The sequence below is a fragment of the Eulemur rufifrons genome, chromosome 29 (assembly GCF_041146395.1).
Source record: "Eulemur rufifrons isolate Redbay chromosome 29, OSU_ERuf_1, whole genome shotgun sequence".
NCBI classification, from domain to species: Eukaryota; Metazoa; Chordata; class Mammalia; order Primates; family Lemuridae; genus Eulemur; species Eulemur rufifrons.
The window spans coordinates 60,539,766-60,557,169 of record NC_091011.1 but is presented as its reverse complement, the minus strand read 5'-3'; the positions used below and the strand labels follow the sequence as shown (position 1 = coordinate 60,557,169).

At 33.6% G+C, this 17,404-nt stretch overlaps 1 protein-coding gene across 1 annotated transcript in view; it reads left to right on the top strand.

The window, feature by feature from the left end:
• Positions 1–17,404, top strand: part of ORC5 (origin recognition complex subunit 5) — a 73,579-nt gene that overhangs the window by 12,367 nt on the left and 43,808 nt on the right. The window contains exons 4-8 of the mRNA XM_069461794.1: positions 2,880–2,954; positions 6,612–6,723; positions 12,943–13,073; positions 15,045–15,093; positions 15,183–15,273. Coding sequence (XP_069317895.1) covers positions 2,880–2,954; positions 6,612–6,723; positions 12,943–13,073; positions 15,045–15,093; positions 15,183–15,273 — 458 coding nt within the window. The remainder of the gene's footprint in view (positions 1–2,879; positions 2,955–6,611; positions 6,724–12,942; positions 13,074–15,044; positions 15,094–15,182; positions 15,274–17,404) is intronic.

The following is a 17,404-nucleotide window of genomic DNA, read 5'->3' as shown; positions in this document are numbered from 1 at the left end:
TTTGGAGATTGGAGTGATGTAGCCAAAGCCAAGAAATGCAAGGCTAGGAGTGGATTCTCTCCTAGAGCTGCTGGAAGGAGTGTGGCCCTCCTGACACCTTGACTTTGGACTTCTGGCTTCCAGAACTGTGAGAGAATAAATTTTAAGTCTGTTTTAAGCCAGCAAGGTTGTGACAATGTTACAACCACCACAGGAAAGTAATACAGACACGAACTCATTATTCTGAAAATTGGTAAATAAAGGGGAAGAATCAAACATTTATCCCTCTTGTCCTAAGTGAACTCTGTTTCTTGGTAGCTGTATGATGGATGAGGGAAATTTCTTTCTAGAAAAATATCTACCAATAAATATAGAAAGAATGATAGAAGATTAAAATTTTGTAGTCCCTAATGAAATAATAGATATAGGCAGTGATCATCAATTGATGCAAAAATCAATGTGTGGAAGGCTACTGGGGAACTTTATAATTGATAGATGAGGCTAACAACATTTGAATCTATCAGTCAGTCATAACATCACAAGAGAGACAACCAGGTATTGTATGCCTGCTGATGTAATACAATAAAAAATATACAGCACCACTTGTGAAGTATTCTTGTCCCAAATTTGAATCTGAATCTGATCAAACCTCTAGATTATTGACTATTTTACAGGAAATATAGGGATATAGAAATATGTTAAATGTCATCACAGAGATGCAATCAGCCAATCCAAAATATGGAAAATTCTGTATGACAGATGACCTGGTTTCTTAAATAAATAACAAGGAAATAAAGAAGGAATGGGAGAAACTTACAATTTTAAAGAGACTTAGAAGACAAACTAAATGCAATGAGGTGCAATATGTGGACCTTTTTGGATCTTGAATTAAACACACTTGACTATAAGAAATTTATGGAAGAAATGGGAAAATTTGAATACTGGTTATTAGATGACATTAAGGAATATTTTTAATTTTTAAAGGTATGATAATGGTACTGTGGTTATGTTAAAAAAAGAGCCTTCTTAGAGCTGCATGCTGACATTTGGATGGGATGATGTAATGTCTGGGATTTGTTTTAAAATAATCCAGCAGGGCCGGGTGCGGTGGCTGACGCCTGTAGTCCTAGCTTCCTGGGAGGCCGAGGCAGGAGGATTGCTGCAGCTCAGGGGTTCGACACCAGCCTGAGCACAGTGAGACCCCATCTCTAAAAAAAAAAAAAAAAAAGAAATTAAAATAATCCAGCAAGATGGTAGAGGGGAAAGGTAGATGGTGGTATAGAAGAAAAAAGATTGGCCTTAATGTTGATGTTTGTTGGGGTTGGGTGAGTTATTAATATATATGTGAGTTCATGGTACTAGTCTTTCTACTTTTCTGTGTATTTAAAGATTTCCATAATAAAAGGTAAAAACGAAGGTTGGACTAAATATTTTAGATAGTGTTAAGACCTTGATTTTTTTTTTTTTTTTTTTTTTTGAGACAGAGTCTCACTCTGTTGCCCAGGCTAGAATGAGTGCCGTGGCGTCAGCCTAGCTCACAGCAACCTCAAACTCCTGAGCTCAAGCGATCCTCCTGTCTCAGCCTCCCGAGTAGCTGGGACTACAGGCATGCACCACCATGCCCGGCTAATTTTTTTCTATATATATATTTTTAGCTGTCCATATCATTTCTTTCTATTTTTTTAGTAGAGATGGGGTCTCGCTCTTGCTCAGGCTGGTCTCGAACTCCTGAGCTCAAACGATCCGCCCACCTCGGCCTCCCAGAGTGCTAGGATTACAGGCGTGAGCCACCGCGCCCGGCCAAGACCTTGATTTTTTTAATGGGCTGGTGATGACCTCTTAAAACCTTGTTTTACATTTTTATTATGGAAATCTCAAACATATGTAAAGTCAAGAGAATAGTGTAATGTACCTATCACCCAGTTACAATAATTATTAACATGTAGCCAAACTTAGGACACCTGTACTCCAGTCACGCTGTTCCCTGCATTGTATCATGTTTCTGTAAATGCTTCACTATTTATCTCTAAAAGATAGGATGTTTAAAAAAAACATAACCCCAATAGTATTATCATTACACTGAACAAAAATTTCATCTTTCTTAAAATCAGTTATCCAGTTAGTTAAATAAGATTTATCAAGCATTTACAAAGTTCAAGCAAGAAAAGTTCTACATGATGAAATTCAGAACCAACTTCTGTCTCTCTTGGATCAGAAAGACCTTTAATTTTCAGTACATTGTGGGCATTTATCTTTTATCAAGTGGAATGAAGAATGCACATGGCTTTATTTCTTATCTATCTAGGGAAATGTCCCCAAGACACCTTACATCATCAGTGTTTTTGTAGTATGCCCATAAAATAAACTTTTGTCTTTCTACAAATGTAAATAACATTTTAAAAGTTAATTCAGAAGTTACAGTTTTTCTTTATAACATGTAAAGTTCAAGTTTTGAATTTTGCAGTGTATTATGTAAGTTTTTTATGTTAGTCTATTTTGTGTTGCTATAATAGAATACCACAGATTGAGTAATTTATAAAGAAAAGACTTTTATTTCTCACAGTTCAGGAGACTGGGAAGTCCAAGGTTGAGGAGTCCACATCTGGTGAGGGCCTTCTTTCTGCCCATGGTAAAAGGTGGAAGGGCAAAAGAGGGCAAGAGTGAGAGAGCAAAAGGAGGCTAAAGTCCTTTTTATAACAAAATCACTCTCAATAACTAACCCATTCCCTTGATAACATTAATCCATTCATGAGGGCAGCACCTCTTATGAGGCCCCACCTTCCAACACTATTGCATTGGGGGATTAAGTTTCCATTAACTTTGGGGGACACGTTCAAACTGTATCATTTTGTAAAGGGCTTTGTAAATTGATTTTAATGCTGCACTTTTTTTGTTTTAAGGTTCTAGATAAAGCAGAGTATCTAAGAGACATGGAAGCAAATCTTTTGCCTGGGTTTCTTAGGTTACAGGAATTGGTAAGTAATGTATGAGAGTGGTTTTTCCACACAACCTAATCAATAGATTGTGCTGTCAGATTTTTTCATTTGCCATCTGATAGGTGAGAATTAATATTTTAGTATAATTTAATTTGCATTTCTCTATTATGAGTAAAGTACTATTTTTTCATACTAAAAGCAATTTGTGATTTGATAACATTTCTCTAATTATGAAGTGATTAACAGCTTTCTATTAAAAGAATTTAGTTGTTGTTAGAATAAATAGCAGGGGGCCAGACTTTGAACTCTCAAAAGGATTTTTAAATTTCCTTTTTATTTCAGTAATCTAAAAAAAGAGTGATATGGCTATTTTGGACCATCTAGATTTCTATCTTATGGCCACACAATGTCAGAACTCAACTTTGTATTTCAATTTATAACTGTGTTGGCAGCAAATAGTAGAGTAAGTCCTCACTTATCATCGTCAATAGGTTCTTGGAAACTGCAACTTTAAGTGAACTGAAGTACAGAAGATCCTTGAGTAACATTGTTTCCTTCAACATCATGTCACTATAATGTTGAGAAAAATTGGTTTTGTTACATGTCCTTTCACTTAAAGTTATAGGTTCCAGGGAACTATCAACAGCATTAAGTGAGGCCTGAAACTTAACTGTGTTAAACACTACTGTGATTGTTATGGCCCAATGAAGAAAGAACAGGAATGGACTTACTATGCATGGGTGAAAACCAAATAATACTATCATGGAAAAAACAGGGTTTTGTAGTGCTTTGAATAAAGAAAATTGGTGAGAGAATTCAGTCTTCACCAGTATCAATTAGTATAGGAATGCTTAACTCAAAAAAGCATTGCTGTTTCCTGTTAGGACCATATTCAGACAGGGAGCAAAGATGTAGGTTAAGCAAAATGGTACCATTCATCATATTCAGTTAATACTAATTTAAATTTTATTGGTTTTATAGTTTACGTTTAATTTACAAATTTATTTTGGTTTCATAATTTTGTAAGTGCTTTGAGCATAAGGAATTTATGCCTATAGTTTTATGTCTATGTATTAAAGTGTTAAGTAACATTATAATGAAAATTAAGCAAATAGTTGGGTAGAAGTACCTAGAGCATTTCTCCCTTTTCAAAGTTAAATATATTACTCAAATTTGAGAAACTGCAAGAAGTTTAGAAAGGCCTTCCAGGTGCCATTGAAATCATTGTATGTCTAAGGCCAACTCCTAAAGTTCACTTTTAGTAACAGCCAAGGAGAGGAGGTGTAGAGAGGACAGGAGAGTGAGTATAGCTGTTGGTGGCCTATCCTGGAAGTTAACCTCACACAGTATAGCCTTTTTTGGTTTCATTAACTCTTTACATTTTATTACTGAGACCAGAGACCTGACTTCTTTGCACAGATGTCTCCTACTTTGTTTCCTTTTATTTATTTGTTTCCTTTGTGGGTTTTTTTGCATAGCCTCATCCACTATTTCCCATTGCTTTGCTGGAGGCCTCCCCATCTGGTATTCAGAGTACATTTTTGTTGACTTGCCCTCTCAGTGTAGATTACCGTATTTTTTCCTCTGCATGCCCAGTGATGTTGATGTGTCCCTTCATAATAGTCTTTTCACCATTTCATAGTTTCAATTATAGAAACTGATGGAAATGAAAAGCTTTACAGTAATCTCAGCTCCACCAGTAAAGAGAATTGTTTTGACATTTCTGAAAACATGCTTGAGTTTTAAAAATGTATTTCATTTAAGAGAAATCTGCTGAAAGCATTTCCCATTTTTTTATATTAAGCATTTATCTGAGTAAAAGGAAATTTAGATTATGATAGATATTGCTGTATACTGAAAGTACTTCAAGATGAACAGTTGAGAACATTACCAATTTAAAATCCCTTCAGACTGATAAATATCCTTGTTTTAACCTCTTAATATATTTTTAACTGATTTTATAAAATGCTTTTAGATAATTGTTAGGCTTTGTATGTCTCCCTCTTGGCTCTCGCCCTCATGTGTAGCAAAATGCCGTTTATTTGGAGCACCTGGGTGTAGATGGGTGGAGGTGAAAAGAGCATCCATGAGCGAAAAGGGGAGAGCCTTGGGTTTTATAGAGGGTTTTTCCAGGGGGAGTGAGTAACTGGGCCAGAATAGCTGCTGTAATAAATTTTTTTTCAAACAACCAATTTCTGGGACCCCTGCATTGGTCTCATCTTGCAAAGTAGGGGAGACGGGTAGCTTTGTCCTTATTAGGGGGGATAGGAATGTCAGGGTCCTAGTAACTATCTCTGTGTGGTCAGAGTTAGATTTACCACCTCCAAACTCTCCAGACTGCAGCAGCTATTTTCACAGGCTTTATGATCACTGTCTATGTTTTGCATTAACTGCATTTTGTCATATACATACTTTTCGGGTTCCCACTCTGAACAAACTAACATGAATCATATTTTAAAGCAAAAACAACTCAATGCTTTGTAATTAGGATTATGGTTAGAGCATACTGTTTTACCCCCATGGAAATAAACTCAGATTCTTAAAAATCAATGAATTTATAAGACAGAAAAAGCATTTGAAAGTTAAAATTTTTTCCTCTTCTTTCATAAAGATGCTAGATTTTCTATGGAATTTTTTATTTATTGAGCTCAGCTGTCTTTGTTAACCAAAAGAATGTTTTTCTAAATAATGAAAATTGGCATATTCCTACAAGTTAGAAATCTATAATAGTAAATGACAATAAAAGTATTGAGCAAATTATGTGTGAGATTGGGTCCTAAGAATACTTGTAGACCAAGACAGCCGTCACATCTGCTTTGTCAGCTTAGGAAATGTCAAAAAGAATATTAAAAAATTAAAAATTTCCTGGAGAATGCAGAGGGTATGTACAGATAAATTCTAGCTAACAATTCATGGGGCATTTGTGCATACTGTGTAAAAGGATACAGACATGTTAAGCTTATTCTCTTAATGTAATGTTCTTTTTTGGAGTATTAATTGTAATTTCTAAATATGCTTCAAAAGACATCTGTTTTACTTATCAGTGATGTTTTAGATACCAATACTCACAGTTTATATTTTTAACGTATATTCAGTATCAATTTTACTTAATAATTTGTGTAGAAATAACCTTTAAAAAAACTTTAAATTTTCCTGGTAGTATTATGAGGTTATATAGTATGGCCTATCTGTTTTTCTTCAACTCCATATTTCTTTTACTCTGGGTTGCTGTAGTCATTTTAATGATGGGAAGTGCTTAGTTTTGCCCTGTTTTGTTTATTGATTGATTGAAAGTTTATGATTTTTTTTTTAATTCCCATAAAAGGGTTTTGTCTTTTCTTTTTTTTTTTATTTCAGGATATTGTGGGGGTACAAAAGTATAGGTGTCTTAATTATTCAAGAAAATGTGTTTTTTAATTTCTGTAAAATAAGTCCTTGCGTGACTGTCGTAGCATTTATGAGTAACTGAAGTGTCGATTAACCTACAAGTTTAATGGAAATTCCAAGTAATTATGTATGAAAATTTTCAAATGGATGAGCTCCTTGATTAGGTTTTCTAAATATGGTTTATTAATATGCAAATAATTTGTTATATGTTAGAACTTTATGGGGTTTATTTGAAAGAAAAATCCAAATGTAATTACTGCTTTAAGATTTTTAAATGCAAAGTTACTTTTATTTCTCTTTCTTTTACAGACTGACAGAAATGTGACTGTTATCTTTCTCAGTGAAATTATATGGGAAAAGTTTCGTCCAAATACTGGATGCTTTGAGCCATTTGTCTTGTATTTCCCTGATTATAGCATAGGTAAATTTTAAAACATTGTTTTGGCAAATGATATTCAGTAAAATAGTTTGTGTTGTTAGAAAGATTCAGCTGGCATGTTCAAATTGGAATACTTTTGTATCTTAAACTATTAAGGTTGGCTGCCAATCTCAAATAAAATGTTTATATTTCTGCATTTATAAAATTTTTATTTTGGAACTGTGAACAGTTATTGTTGTATAATTACTAAATTTTTTTTAATGAACAACTCTCACATATCTGTGCTAATAGTTTATTTTCATCATTTTTTTTAGTTAGCACATTAGGATTAAGATGTATATATATTTTATTATAACATCCCTACAAATAAGAATCAGACGAGATTGGCAAAGCATATTAAAATTGTATTGAAATCTTTATTTGCCACATACTTAGGTTGAGTATCATATTGGGTTTACATCTTTTAATTTTGTAAATCTCATTTTTCATTAATGTAACTGTTAAAGTACCAACTGCTAGCCCTTGTGTGTCTTATTTTCTTAGAGGTTGTATTTAATGTTAAATTTCATAGATCTTGATGATCTTTGTCTTTGAAAGAACACAAGAGTTTTTTGTGTTGTTAAGTAGCTTTGTAGATTAATACTAGGCTGTTGCTATACAAAGATAATACTTCTGATTCAAAGATTGTAACTGTGAAGCATAAGGTAACAGTTACCAAGCAATGAAAAAATTAGCATTCCATGACCTTGGCCTCATTAACACTATTCCTCTGAACTAATCAACTGTAAGCATTCATTGTTAAGATTAACACATTTTTGCCTGTTTTCACAGGAACAAATAACACCCCCTGCCTTAGCTAATTAACTGAGACTTTTAAAAAAGCAACCGAAAATAGATGAAAGGAGTCCTTATTTTCAATTGCTTCTTCTCCATGAAAATCACAAAGTAAGGAAAAGAGAAAAGGGTAGGAAGAAAAGGAATAAATCAAAAGATTTCATTAAAAAAATTGCTTTGTACCTATATCATCACTGTTTGTAGTTCAATTTTTTCATGACCCATTCTAGGTTTAGGTTTATTTTTCATTACTTAGATTTAAGTACTGAAAAATTATTTAGAATTTAAGAAAATGATTTAAAAATGCTGATTTTCTACATTTTAATGAAGTTCAATTAAAGTATTATGTAATTAATTATAGAATTTGACTATAATTTTTAAAAAGTAAAAATACAAAGCATAATACTAGAGAGTTTGAGGACGAAATTAAAGTGGTCTTGTTAATTTTAGAGAGTGTAGGATGATAGATTTTTGAAAAGTATATAATGGAGCCAAGTTAAATCTGATTATTAAATTGTAGGTCCTCTTACATATCAAGTTTATTCATTTATTTATTTTTTTTTGAGACAGAGTCTCACTCTGTTGCCCGGGCTAGAGTGCTGTGGCATCAGCCTAGCTCACAGCAACCTCAAACTCCTGGGCTCAAGGGATCCTCCTGCCTCAGCCTCCTGAGTAGCTGGGACTACAGGCTTGCGCCACCATGCCCGGCTAATTTTTCTATATATATTTTTAGCTGTCCATATAATTTATTTCTATTTTTTTAGTAAAGACGAGGTCTCACTCTTGCTCAGGCTGGTCTCAAACTCTTGAGCTCCAACAATCCGCCCACCTCGGCCTCCCAGAGTGCTAGGATTACAGGCGTGAGCCACCGTGCCCGGCCATCAAGTTTATTTTAATCAGGCAAAAAACCATTCAAAAAGGGAACATGAATTGATAGGCTAAAATTATTATGGTTGGGGTAAGTAAGCATAGAACCAGGACAAAGGGATTATCTTAATGGTTAATGTCATCCATTTGTAATAATTTGATACAAATGTCTTCTTCGGTAATCTGGTATCTGATGTTAAGGACACCTCCTCTTAGCAGTTATGGCTAGGGACCTAATTTGGAAGTCTTGTTTTCTGGTCTTTACCACATGCAGACTGCTCATCTTTTGATGTATTTTTTTCTTCAGAAGAATTATAATGCACTTGATCAGGTTTTTGGTTTAGTGATTTTATCAGTGAGGATAGGTTAAGTATGCTCTGATAACTCTGAAATTTTAGTGACTTGTAATTTCCTGCGTCATGACCTTTGTACTATTGTTGTCTTGCATTTGACTTCTACATTTATTATAAATCTCATAATATTATTATTTTAGCTTTAAAGAAATGACAAAAAAGAAAATATCTTTTATTGTTTATCCTGCTTGGGATTTGTTGAATATCTTGGATCTGTGGGTGTATACTTTCATCAACTTTGGAAAAATTTCAGCCATTATTTCTTCAAATATTTTGTCTGCCCCCTCATTTTCTCCTTTCTTTTTTTTTTTTTCCCCCTGTGGGACTGCATTATAGGTATAATTAAACCACTTGATATTGTCCTACTGAAGTCTCTATTTAAATTTTAAATCTTTTTTTCCTGTGTTTTGAGATAAAATTCTCTGTCTTTAAGTTCACTGACCTTTTTTCTACAAATATCTAATCTGTAATTAATCTCATCCTGTGGAATTCATCATTACACATCTTATGCTTTTGTTCTCCTTTATATCCTCGAGCATATGAGCATATTTATAATAATTGTTTAAATCTTCTTGTCCACCAATTTTATTACTTCTTTCATTTGGGGTTTGTTTGTACTGACTAATTTTTCTCCTTTTGGGGTATCCATTATACTTCTTCATGTGTCTAGTAATTTTTTTATTTAATTGTAGACATTGTGTTTTTGTTGTTAGACTTTTTTCTGGTAAGCATTTATAATTACTTATAGATATATTTGACCCTTTTGAGGCTATTTTTAAGGTTTTTGGAGAGACTATCTAGAGTATCCTTTATTCCAGGTCTAATTTTAGCTCCGTTTCTAAGACATAGTCCTTCTGAATGCTCCATGTATTCAGCATGGTCTCTGCATTCTGACTGGTGGCATGAAAGATCCACAGCCATGTGTGAGCTCTGAGAATTAGTTGACTTATAGGTGTCCAGTAGTTGTTTTTTCCATTAAAGTTGTTCTTCTTTGACTTTATGGAGTTTTACTACATATATATATATATACACACACACACACACACACACAGATTGGTATTCACCTAACACTTGAGGGGGAACCCCTGTGCAGATTTCTGGAGCTCTTTTTCTGCATAGCTCCTTCCCTTTGGGTACTCTGCCCTGCAAATTCTAGCTGCCTTAGCTCCCTGTACTCTGGGCTCTGTCTCCTCAACTCAGTGAAATTAACAAGCTCCTTTTGGAACTCACCTTGCACTACAGCCTTAAAATTATTTCTAGTTAGAAAGCCTGGCCGGTAATAGGACTCCCCTCATTTGTTTCCCTTTTCTCAGGTATCATGGGTATTTACTGCCTGTTGTTCTATATCTGAAAATAGTTGTTTTCTATATTATGTTTGGTTTTTAATTGTTTATTAAAAGAGAATATTTCTGGATCCTCTTACTCCCTCACAACTGAAAGCAAAAGTCTCTCTCCAAGTTAGGAATGGCTTTTCTTTGTGTGTTAGACCATACTTGGTTAGCAAAATTTTAAGATACCAGGGGTTTCTCCTCCCCTTTATTTATTACCTGGTGATGCACTGTTTTCAGCTTTCTTTTAAAGATGAGATTTTATTCCCATGAGTTTGAATAGTCCTAAACATTTAGAGCTGGTATGACTTGCTTAATTAGAATTGTACTCTGAGATTTTGTCTGTAGTCTGTAACTAAGCAGCTGGGCTACTTTTACAGCAACGTGGTGAGAGATCTGGTTCTTACAAGACTTTCATCACAGCTAAAATGGAAAGTAACATCTAATCAGCTTCCTTATGGGGTAATGAGGGATACCTATAAGGGATATTTAGGTAGAAATGTTCATGGGGTACTCAGGAGTACAGTATGAGTTGGAGATGCAACCGTTTTCCAAATTTTCTCATCTATGCATTTGTAGGCCATCTTTGTTGCCTGTGCATGTTCATCTGTCTGAGCATCTCTTCCCTCCCTCTTTCCTTCCATTCATTCAATTATTTGGTGGCTTCTATATATAAATGTCTTCATTTCTAAGTTTTAAGGTACCTTTTAGGAATTTTCAGTATATCAAATATTTTGCCATGCACAGCTTAAAAAAACTTAAGTGACATTGTATCTAGAGTTTTCTACTAGAATGAAAAGTAAATAGACTCCAAGTTCAAGTTTTGGCTTTGCGTATTTTTTTTTTAGTAGTTTCAATATAAAAATGCATATCCAACAACAGTCTCCCATCTAGTGTTTCTTCAGGATAATATTCAAGTATGAAACTAGGCTTTGAAAAGGTTTTTTTTTTTGTCAGCTATTGTGTTTAAAATATCCTATTAATATAGTTATTTCTAAACTTCTGTTTGTAAATTTCTGTTGGTAGTCAATATATATTGTTTGATCTTGCACCTATATCTAACTAATTGTCAGGGATGAGAGAGTGGTTAAAATCAAGAACTAACGATAAATGCCATGGTTAAAAATGCTTAATGGAAATCTCAAACAAAAGAAAATTAGACACAATCAGAACATCCTACAAGAGTTTTTACTTCTAATTATTGCCAAAGACTTGAACCTTCTGGAACTAGGTTTAAAGTACGTGTCATATGCAAAGAGCTCTTAACTGAGAAGTTTAAGGAGACCGTTGTACCAGGAAGTCAGAGGATATTGCAATAAGGAATGAATCTAATTGATTCATGTATTATGGCTGGGAAATTTTGAATAATAGATGGTTGTTTCTCTTTAATTTTAACTGTGCCTCTACTATAATATGATATTTCCAGCAGGATGAAATATAACTCAAAACATGTGATTTATATATAAAGAGTTTGAGACATAATAGAACAGAAATAAAGATACCAAAGTTATAGGATGAAAACATCGTTTATAAAAGGGGGAATGACAAAGTAAGGATTGGGATCAGGTGATCATTATCATAAAAAAATTTAATGAATCTTTTCATTTCACAAAAAATAAAGAGCATTTTCTGATTTTTTGGTAGTTTGTGTACTACACTCCTTCCCTTTTTTCCTAGTTGATTTACTTAATATGTAGAAAAATAAATTACAATCTGTGTTATTTTTTACCCTTGATATTGACTTTGCCAATAATAAGTTTCTTGAGATTTTCTTTAGATGTCATTGTTCTGTATTTGTCTTAACCAATATTTAGCAGTTTTGTTTTTTTTTTTAGAATACTTTAACTTCAGTTTCAAAATTTTTATTACTTTTTCTGAATTGTTTCTACTCAAAACACTTCTGATGCCAAATATGTAGTGGTGTTTTCTTCACCCAACAACCGATCGTGCAATTGTCCAGACATCAAGTTGGTGTCCTACAATTCAATTCAATTCTGACACTACCAGGAGTTAGTGCAAACTCACAGGTTGAGGGCTTAGTCCCACAAGTCTGTTCCCACTTCACATGCCAGTCTAAGTCCTGGGTTTCCACCTGTAATTTTGAAAACTGGCTGTAAATTGGGGGTTCCCATGTCCCCTCCTCGGGTTTGATAATTTGCTAGAATGATTCACAGAACTCTGGAAACTGCTTTACTTAACTATTGTCAGTTTATTATAAAGGATATAAAGGATACAAATGAACAGCCAGATGAAGAGGTATATAGGTCCAGAGGGGTCCCAAGCACAGGAGCTTCTATCCCTGGGGAGTTGGAATGTGCTACCCTCCCAGCACATGGATGCATTTACCAACCTGGAAGCTCTCTGAACTCTACCATTTAGGATGTTTTATGGAGGTTCCATTATATAGGCATGATTGATTAAATCTTTGGCCATTGGTGATGAACTCAATCTCCAGGCCTTCTCTTTTTCCTGGAGGTCAGGGAATGGGTCTTCTAATCACATGGTTGGTTTCTCTGGCAACTAGTCTCTATCCTGAAGCTATATAGGGGCCCACTAAGAGTTACCTCATTAGTTTAAACTCTGGTATGTTTGAAAAGAGCTTATGAATAACAAAAGATGCTCCTCCCAGCCCTCTCACCCAGGAAATTTCAAGGGTTTTAGAAACTCTGTGCATAGAACCTGGGCAAAGACCAAATATCTATTTCTCTTTATATCACAAAATCATATTTTTCTATTCTAATCTTGTAACGGTTTTATTATTCCCTAATTATTGTTACGTCTGGGTATGAATTTTTTTAAAATCTTCGTTATAAAATTCTGTAAGATATGATTAGGGTGCTGTGTTCATCATTATAAGTTATTTTGTGTCCTATGAACAGGGAACCTTCAAAAGATCCTGTCCCATGATCATCCTCCAGAGTATTCAGCTGACTTCTATGCCGCCTACATTAATATTCTTCTTGGAGTTTTCTACACAGTTTGTCGGGATTTGAAAGAGCTCAGACATCTGGTGAGTGAGCATTTTGCTTTAAGAAATATATATCTTTTCATATTTGTCCATGTAGAAATGATATAAGATAGGCTAAAAGAGAAATTTTACTCTAGAAATTTAGATATGGCCTTTGGAGGCTAATGTACCATATAAAAGTAGATATCTGTGGGTTAGTATCATATAAACTTTGTCCTGATCAGAAAACTGTCATTCATTTTTAGTCATGTCTTTTTACTCTTCCTTAGTATTGTGGCTTTTTCCTCTATTTTTTCTCTTTTCTCTAATTGCAGAAAATGTAGAACTCCATTAAAATCAAAATGAAGAATAAGAGAAAGGTATAAACACTTAGGCAATTTTATAAAGCTTTGTTAATTTTTAGTAACAGATTTCTTTCAGGTTTTATGTATGTATTGTGGTCTAGAATCTAGATGAATTTTAGTATGGTCAGAAGCTCCAATTGCAGGTCTTATCATTAGCCATTGACCTTGAGCTAATAATCTTGATATAACAAGATTCCTTAGAATTTTTTTTTTTTAAATAGAAAAGCTATTTATATTCCACAGTTTGGAAAATGATCACGTTTAATTTTTTTGACCTATTTTCTTTAATTGTCGGTATGGGAAAGGAAGGTGACAAGAATGTCTGGTTTCCCTTTTAGAAACTTTCAATTAATACTTTAGATCTGTCTCCATGTAATGGAAAATAGTAATATATCTAAGGTTGGAAAACAGTTACTTTCAAAGTAACAGAGTCTATATTTCTTAGCAAATTTTCTTTGTTCTTTTCTTTACTCTGAAAAGTGTTATTTGAAAGACATTCACTGTGTGTTTGAATATGTTTTTATGACAGGACATAGAAGATAACCAGTTAAAATTGTGCTCACATTTATTATGTTTTTGGAAGTTTTAGATTTCAGGGAGCTTCTGATTTACATGTAGATTTCAGGCATCTTGTCATTTAGGCAGAAACAAAAAGCAAGCTTTTCCAGCTCAAATTCATCACTGACATCCCTCCAGAAGTTGAATATTTTGGGTTCTCTGGCACGCAAGGGAAATGATAACAGAAGGGACTTAGAGAGAGAAAAGGGTCAGTAAAAGGCACCTAGGTGAGATGGAGTAAGGAGCAAAGTCTCTTCTGTCTTTTCTGGGAAATAACTTGTAGTTACCACTTAAATCCTTTGGAAATCTGTGCTGGCAGTCATTTCAAAGTAGATTATGAAGTACAAGAAGGAAAAATTATTTAGGGAAAATGTTTCTAGGAAAAGAAAATGTAAAGGAAGAAAAAATATATTTAAATATGGTATTTTTAAAAGTCTTTTGGGTTTCACTGAAGAATGGTTTTATTTAAGGTGGGGTTATAGCTTTTTTTTTTTTACATCATATTCATAAATGAGAAGTATGGTTTAAGTCTTTACTATTACTGGTAATACTAATAAATATAAAAATGATCTTTAAGCATTGGAGAAAAAAATAGCATAATGTTATTTTTCTCCATATTTAGAACATAGAATAAAGATATTTACTTTCCTTTTTTTCTTCAAATGAATACTGTTATTTGTTTCTGAGTTTGTGTCTTAAACAAATGTAATTATAGCTTTTTACTACAATAATAAAACAGCAAAAATATCAGTGATAGTACAACACACAAAATATTCCTTAATTGACTAAATCCTGCCTAAAATATTAGCCTTTAGATATAAAATAATGTAATAATGGAGACCAGGCTAGAGGGCAGTGGCTAATCACAGGCATGATTATAGCTCACTACAGCCTTGAATTCTCGGGCTCAAGTGATCCTCCTGTCTAAGCCTCCTGAGTAGCTAAGGCTATAGGAGTGTGCCACCATGCCAAGCTCATATAATTACATTTTATTTGAGCAGTTGTATTTAAATAAAATTGCCTGAATTGTAATAAAAATTTTACTTGAAAAATAAATTCCTAATTATGATAATTGAGTGCTTTTTTTCCTTCTCTTTTTCTTTACTTACAGGCAATACTTAATTTTCCTAAATATTGTGAACCCGTGGTTAAAGGAGAAGGTACTTATATAATTTTACTTACCAATATTTCTTTTGAGAAAAATTTTTATAAGATACAAATTATTAAAACTTTCTTCCCCTTGTGGTAGCAAGTGAACGTGATACTCGCAAACTGTGGAGAAATATTGAACCTCATTTGAAGAAAGCCATGCAGACTGTTTATCTCAGGGAAATATCAAGGTAATTTTACTCTATCTAGTATGTGTATTATTTCTGTATCTTTATTTGGGATATTTACTCTGTTAACCTAAATGAGAGACTCTTTTAGAGGCTCTCTAAAAGAAAATATTTATTCAGGAATAGGCATTGCAATGGGAATACACATGCCATAGTGAAGTATGTGCATATTCAGGAGGTAAAGGAGACAAAGGTTTTTAAAGGAAAAATGAGGAGGATTGCATAATTGTTTTGAGATAGTTATCCTTGGCTATAAGAATCAGTAACAAGGGTGGTGCCAGTCTGAGGTTGGACAAACAGTTGGTAGGTAGATGTTCTGCAGAAGTATTTTTTGTGTAAGATTCTGATGGCCTTTGTGCAAGGTTGTGGTTTTTGCAGTCTTTTGTGATAGTTCTTATTATCAGGCATTTATGCATGAGAACCCTCCCTTCATGGCCTTCCCTGGCTCTATTTGTCAGAGTTTTTAACACAAGTGACACCATTTTTATTTTGACAATTTTCTCATTTCCCTTTTTGATCAAGATCTTTCTCCAGAAGCATTGCTCATCCATCATGCTGTAGTTAGGTTTTTATTGTCCCTTGGTGCTGGGATGGACCTGTTCTGGGTTGTTGGTCTGGTTGCATGTTGGAGGGAGTGAATGGCAGCTAGGAGTTAAGTTCAGTTTTACCCGTCCATAAGCATTGGCTATCATGGCAAAGCACTGAGCCAGCATTATTTTGTTAGGAGTTGTACTCCTGCATAAATTTGACAGGCAACAGGTACAAAGTTTTAAAAGGAAAATACAAAGTAAAATTTATAGTAATATGACAATCCCAGTTTGCATAATAATTTTGATCCATGAATGTACGCTTAAAGGCAACCAATTGAATAAATCAAATGACCATGGACGATTAGATGAGACATGTTGTAACCATGTGGTCAGTTTTCTTATTTTGTGTGTATGACTCTCAACTTCCCCAGAGGAATTTATCCAGGTACAGCATGTATATATTAGGAATAGCACAGACATTTTTTTATTTAACCAATAGATAACATAGAGTAATTTTATCCTCTAGTATCCCATGACTTGGTTAAAATGAAGCAGAAGGTGAGCAATAGATTTATTAGGGATGTTGCCAAAGTTACCCACTAGGTAGACTAAAGACTCTTTTAGATTCCACTCTGTCAAGTTACCAGCAGAAGCTGAAGGAAATGAGTATTACCTGCAAATCATGTGCAATAAGATATAGCAAAAGCTGAACTTTCAAGGTGTGAATCTGAGAAGCTTTAAGAGGAAAATTCTAACTTGAGGAATGAAATTATTCTAAATGAAGAAGACAGCATTTCTAACCTAAAACTAGGGAATTAAATGAAGTCTGTAAAAACAGGAGGAAGAAGCTGCAGTTTAGAAGATGGCTGTTAAAGAAACAGATTTTAGAATTAAAAATTAAAACCTCTTGCAATTTTTACTAAGAGCAGGTCAATACTGAAGAAAAAACAAAACATGTTCTAACATAGTGGACCAAATTTTTGTATTGTATTTGTTTTGTATTGGGATATTTTGTATTGTGTGTGTATAAAATCAAAGTCAATCTTTAGAAAGATTTTATAATTATATCCATTTTGATCACACACTTTTTTTTTTTTAAATAAATTTGCCCTTCACAAACCATATCATAACTTAACACAGACCTTCCACAGCATGCTTAGATCTTTAGTTTTGCTCTATAGTTTATTTTTAAGAAATAACCAGTCATTTTACTTTAGGACAAAAAATTTACCACATAAGATTCTTTGTCATACAAAATTATTTCCTTTTCTTTTTTGCCTTCCTTACCAAAAATACATCTTTATACTTGTAACTTTCTTTACATCCGTCTCTCTGCTACTTGTTTTCTTCTTAAATTTACTTTTTGAAACAACCTTCCAAATTTATGCAAAATTATTTTTTCTTAAAAAAAGTATGCATTTTTATGCCTTTCTCATAATTTTTCTCATCAAAAATGCATTTTGGGGGTACAGTTTATATATAGAATTATGTATATATTAATTAGCATTTTTAACTCTTGGTAACCGTAATTTCTAGTGAAAACCTAGGAAGCAAGAAACTTTGAACTGTCACATGTAAGTACTTTATAAAGAAGAACCATTTTA